Consider the following 6,600-nt stretch of genomic DNA (forward strand, 5'->3'; position numbering starts at 1 on the left):
TCTAGACTCTACAGGCAGATGGACAGACAGGCAGATGAACAGACTGACAGTCAGACAACCTGAAACCAGTTGACCCGCCTTACAACTTCAATGTTCAGGGGGTTTAATTACGATATTAGAAACCGACACTTCAAATAATATAAAATAATCAAGTTTATATGTTAAGTTAATAAAATATGACTTATGTAATATTTAGCTCTAATTTCTAAATATAACCTTGCATTTCACGTAATTTTGCAGGTTGAAAAGGTTGATGAACCGGAAATACAGTTGAGGTTCCTCCAGAAGACACTGAGGCCTTCCGGGAGTTCAAACATGGTCAAACAATGGTGTGTCCTGGCAGTCACTAAATGATACTTAACAAACTCTAACTCAGCCTAAACTGTTGCCTTGCAGTGGAATCAAAATGGAGTTCAACATACCAGAGCTTGAATGTGCAGGATGAACTACTCATTCTTAGTGTTTTTAAAAGTTGACAAACGTGTCAGGAGTGAAACATTTTGACATTTTTATGTTTTCAGAAGTTATCATGGTTATATTCTATTAATAGCACATTGTTACTTTGATATGTAACAAATCAGCACTGTGAGGAGCTGTTCTTATAAAACTGTTCGTAAGTTAACTCAAAGTTGAAAATCTGTTGTTGTTTCTTGAATCAAATTCATCGTTGTTGTTCTAAATATGTAAAAATATCAAAGTTTCAGATTCAAAACTGTTAAAAAGTCGCTTCATTTCTGCATTGCAATAATAATATAGGTGTTATTACACTTGCATTCTGTTTAGATAACAAGATTAAGTTGAAATCTAAGTTATGGTAATAATGTGTATTATGTCAGGAGTGAAACATTTATTGGTCAAACTGTTAATCAGTTCTGTAAGGTGAAATACTAAGTCATGTTTATGTAATACCCTGTGGTATTTATTTGATATTCTTTAAAATATAAGGCAAAGTTGTCTTTTTGTATTAAGGGTACACAGTAAATTTAAAAAACAAACTTTCTTCATTATAATAGCCATAAAATTGAGCTAAATAACGAAAAAATCAATTAATTAAATTTTTTGGAGGCATATAGCTAGCTCGGACATTTTTTTCATTTTCTTTAACACCTAAACTAAGAAAAGAGAGCATAAAAAGACACAAAGAATTATATTTTTTGTTTCTGCAGTGACTTTGAAGATGGTATGTTGTTTTCTCTTTTTTTGTTGGGTCAGTTGAATTAAAGATCAATAAAAAACTTAATATGTGTTGTATTGTTTGCACGCAACCATTTTTATAGACTGCAATGACGGCTTATTAAAATGAGGTAATAAGAATGCTACTTAGACCTGTTTTAATTTTTGATCATTTTTACATGTTTCCTGCCATTTTTTTTTAAACAGCCCATGTGTATTAAACATAACTTATAATTAACATAACACGTAAGTAAAAGCTAAGATGACATAATTTCCATTCAACATCAAGAGACTGTCACTAACAAATACATGGATGAGTCTTTCTGAACATATCAATGAGTTGGCAAGTCTAATTGCATATATTGTTTGAATGTTGTGGTTCAGTCATTTTCACAGGAGTTATGGCCTTTAATTTGTGGCATTTTACAATGTCTGCATGTTAATTTTGATATAAAAACTTCACCACTAGATATTTTAGGGACCATTTACCAGTAGTGTTCTAATTAATTTGATTTGATATAAAAACTTCACCACCAGAGCTTAAGTTAGAAAATTCTTCAAACACTGTCTCCTCCTAATCCACATGACAGATATAGGGAACAGTGTCACAGAAAGGTCTCTTGAGTGGTTTACTACTAAGTTTGTATAAGCCATCTTGCTTTGTCAAAAAAAATGTGGCTACAGGAGGGCTGAGCTACCTTCTGTAAGTAGCTCTGTAGAAAATTTTCTTTGAATCTGCAATCCAGTTATTTGGGCAGAATGTTGCAGAAATGTTTCTTTGATGACTTACTACCAAAATTAATACAAGTTTGAGCTCAGAAACCCGGTTTATTGATCTATGGCACTTGTGTTTTATTTTTATGCCACTTTTTGTCTTTAGAAAAGTTTACAGAGTTTATAGGACCACATGAGATTTTTTTTTAAACAGAAAAATGGAAGATGAATACCATTTTATTTGTATATGATGTTATACTGCTAAAATAAAAACATGTTTGAAAATTTTGATATTATCATAAAAAACCATCAATGTGTAATTATACACAACTTTTAAATTCAAATAGCAAAGTGGAACTTATTCATATATGCAGATGTGTAAAAGAGGCTCTTACTGTTAGAAATTCAACTTGCTGGACACAATTAAGTCTGCCTTTGCGACCAGTGTAGATCATGATCAGCCTGCACGTCTGTGCAGTCTGATCATGATCTGCACTTTTCACTATTCAGCAAGTGGCTATTTGGTACATTGTAAGTACCCCATTTTACAATCAATGGTACTGTCCAGATTGAAAGATGGACAAGTTCATTATAGAAATTTAGCAGGGTAAGGGTTAAAGACTGTGTTTGGGGTGTTCTGTGCTTCCAGGAAATCTACCTTTACCTTTTATCTTTTTATGTAGTGTTCTACTATATTTACATGTTGAAACTTGAAGCACATTAAAAAGTTCTGTTTCTGTTTTCCAGGCAGAGAAATCAAATGCATTTAAATGCGGTACATTTGGGGCTTCAAGCCTTCAACAAAGATATTTGGCAACAGGAGACTTTGATGGGAAAATGGCAATATGGTATGTGTTTAGCTATTAGATAAGAAGAAAATATACCAGTAGATATTGTATTTTCAAGCTGGTAGGTTAAGGACTTCAGTTGATTAATACGTATTGGTCGTACCTCATTAATGCCTTAACCAAAATTAGTTTTAGTGCTAATTATTTTAATAGGAATGAAATCATTTGAAATAAAGTTTAATCGTATGAACTAGAGGTAAATCATTTTAACTGAAATCATTTGAAATAGAGTTTAATCATTTGAACTGCTGTAAGCGCAGCAGAGTATTGTGTTTTCTCCTGTATACAATCCATTTCATCAATATGATACATATATCATCAAAATGTATTTTGACAATGGATGAAAACAGTGGCAGTTTCTTTTATTTTAACATTTTTAGATTAAACAAAGGTTGTAATGAAAAACATTGATATTTTCCTTACTTTCAGGAACTTGGAGGCTCTCGAGGCACCCGTGTATTCAGTGAAAGGTCACAAGGAAATAATTAACTGTATAGATGGTGTAGGAGGACTGGGGATAGGAGAAGGTGCACCAGAAATTGTAACAGGCAGCCGAGATGGTATGTACTATATCTAAATAATATTGAAATTCAGTTTGGTTTCATTTTGGCTTGTATTGTTTGACCTGTGCTACCCACAAACTTCAAACAGTCACAAACTATAACAGCATGTCAGATTAGTCTATATAGCTGAATGGTGGTGCATTTTCTGCACTACGCAATATGCATATGCCAAATAGAAAAACAAATCATTTTCACTCTACTGTAATCATGCAATCATTGTCTGAAATCTATGGTACTTCAAAATAGACAGTATACAATATTTCTGGGCATGATAAACATGGGTAAAGTATGTGATATACCGGTACCTGATATTACTGAACAGTTCAGACCACTGAAAACAGTATTGTAAACTTTACAAAAACACTACACCGGTATTACTGCTTTACATGATCCTCCAACACTGATATAAAAGAAAGTTTAAAACCTTTAGTTTGTAGCCAGTATAAGGACCTTTTCCATTTCACAAATCCAACAAATACAAAAACATATTTAGGTGCAGCCTATAAATACAACTTAATTAATTATTGTTAAAATTGTAAAACCAGCATCATTATTCTGTTACTTAAATTTGACAGTTGCACTCTTTTATTCATAAATTTTATTTGTAACAGGGAGTGTGAAGGTGTGGGACCCGAGACAGAAGAATGATCCTGTGGCTACAATGGAACCAGGAGAGGGAGAGACTAAAAGGGATTGTTGGACGGTTGCTTTTGGTAAGATTTCTCCAGAGAAAATAACACTTGTTTAGATTTCATAAATTTTCAAGTCTCAACTGTCGTTGAATGTCATCATTCATTAAAAAAAAATCATGATTATTATCTTTAAATTTTGCTTCCGTCCTCTTCTGATATTACCCTTTGGATGTATCTTGCCCAGCTTGGCGGTGCTCTTGTTATTTAGTTTAGAAGAAATTCACTATAATAAATACTTTAGTTACAGTAACTATAGAAATATTGCAGCAGTCTCATGTCTTGTTAAAAGTGAAATATCATGTTTATTGATGGTCTTTGGAGGAGGTGATGATTCAGATCTGACACTGTTGAGGTTTTTCTTGAATTATTCTGAAATGTTTGAGCTTCCGTTGAAATAGATTCAAGAAAATAATTGATAACAATTTACTGCATGTATGTATTTACAGGGAATGCATACACACCACATGAGAGATGTGTCTGTGCTGGTTATGATAATGGAGATATAAAACTTTTTGATCTGAAAACTATGTCACTGAGATGGGAAACTAATGTGAAAAATGGGGTAAGCTTCATATGAAATTTAGGATTGTGGTAATTTACTTTATGATTTAATTCACAAAATCCAGGATTTGTTGCGAATTTCTTTTTTTATGTTGCATGGTATGCATGTAACTTATAAAGGTCTCCATTGATGGTAAGAGGAACTTTCCAAATGTTGAAGATATCTTGAAGAATTTTAATAATATGGGCAGGATTTTTCATGTGTAAATTTTTGGGGCATGTTCTACTTCCAGTGTAAAATATATAGAGGTCACTTGTTTACGTCAGTGTAAGATCGAAATATCTTACATCGAGGTACAGTATAACTGCGTAGTAATCATGTAAGAAATATTAAATAATTCTATGAAACTTATAGATTTCTGTTATATTTTAATTTGAAGATGTATAGGGTTAGGGTTAGTAATTATGTATGTCTATGCTTTAATAGAAATATATTGTTACAAAATTATTTACAATTCATATTTTTCTGCATTCAAGTGTAGTTCCATACCTGTGAATTCACTGCTTTAAAATAGTGAAAATATAACTTCTATTTAACTGATATATTCTAGTATTTCAGTGAAAAGTATACAATAAATATTATTAAATAAATTTATTTCGAGTTAAAAGTAGGTGCAAGGAGTTGTGCTTTACCTGTACAAGTACTTGTTTATGAGTTTTGGTAATTTTGTTTGTATTTAAATAAGCAAACTGATAGTAATGAAAAAAATTATCAAGCTTAACTGTGGACTTAAAATAATAACTTTTTCAGCTTTGCAAAAATAAAATGTAAATACACATTTGCACTGAAAATCTAGCCTGTGAAACAATATTCTATAAAATATATCATTACCTATTTCTGTCACTTCCAGGTTTGTGATTTAGAATTTGACAGAAAGGACATCAATATGAACAAACTGGTAGCAACTACATTAGAATCTAAATTTCATGTTTATGACACTAGAACTCAGCACCCTACAAAAGGTTTTGCTTGCCTTACAGAAAAGGTAAGATTGTGTTTTCTTTTGTAAACATTCTGATTTTCTGTCAAATTTATCTCCGATTTCAGAACCATGATGATTGAGAGGCACAGTATTCCTTTAAAGTTAAACTGTTTGTTCCATCAGTAGCCAATTTGTTTTTGACTGTTTAAAAATGAGAAGTGGGTATAGCTTCACCCTGGTGTCTTCCATCTATTCAGAAAAAGTGCTTCTGAGAATAAAATGCTAATTATCATTATCTGTTATTGGTGGCTTTTTAACTTTATTTTAGCAGCAGATTGATTTGAAGTGTTGTGATTTTATAGGAATCATAATGCAAAAGACCTTTTAGTGTCTTATGAAATATTGCAGTACTCTTTCCTTGCCCTTTTCGGTTTTCTTCACTTTTTAGCTCGATTATTCAAAAAATAGTCTAGCTATTCTACTCACCCTGACGTCGGCGTTAAAGTTTTGCATGCAAGTACAAAATTTAATGGCTGTCATTTAAAAGCATAAAAATTATAGCTTTGAAACTTATTTTTCTTTTTCTAGGTCAATTACCAAACTCACTGGGTCAAGTCCTATAACCTGACATGTATTTTGAGCAAATTATGCCCCCTTTTAGACTTAGAAAATCCTGGTTAAAGTTTTACATGCAAGTTACTATCTCCAAAACTAATACAGATGTTGAATTGAAACTTCACATGTGTCTTAGGGTTTATAAAACTAGGTAATAGCACCAAGTCTCATAACTCTGACTTACATTTTAGCCAAATTATGTCCCCTTTTTGGACTTAGAACATCCTGGTAAAAGTTTTGCATGCAAGTTACTATCTCCAAAACTAATGCAGATACTGGATTGAAACCCTATAGATGTTTTAACATTAAGGGTGATATTCCTGCTTCTGGGACAACAATTCAAATAGTCGAGCATTGGCTGTCTTTTAGACAGCTCATGTTTCAAAGAAAAAATTGAAATATAATACCAGAATTGTTACAGCTTAAATGATCTATGTTTTCCTGGTGTTATATAGGCACACAAGTCAACAGTTTGGGCAGTGAAGCACCTACCTCAGAACAGAGATATCTC

General features: G+C 32.2%; 1 protein-coding gene across 1 annotated transcript; it reads left to right on the forward strand.

Moving 5' to 3' along the window:
• Positions 1-1,756: 1,756 nt before the first annotated feature.
• On the forward strand, positions 1,757-6,597 carry LOC128552380 (dynein axonemal assembly factor 10-like; the record flags this gene model as incomplete). The annotated part of the gene is made up of 7 exons (XM_053533399.1): positions 1,757-1,812; positions 2,604-2,735; positions 3,165-3,295; positions 3,910-4,011; positions 4,437-4,552; positions 5,403-5,537; positions 6,545-6,597. Coding segments are annotated over exons 1-7 (725 nt in total), but the record flags the coding sequence as incomplete, so codon positions are not given.
• Positions 6,598-6,600: the final 3 nt, after the last annotated feature.

Source organism: Mercenaria mercenaria, unplaced genomic scaffold (genome assembly GCF_021730395.1).
Source record: "Mercenaria mercenaria strain notata unplaced genomic scaffold, MADL_Memer_1 contig_2647, whole genome shotgun sequence".
In the NCBI taxonomy this organism is placed as follows: Eukaryota; Metazoa; Mollusca; class Bivalvia; order Venerida; family Veneridae; genus Mercenaria; species Mercenaria mercenaria.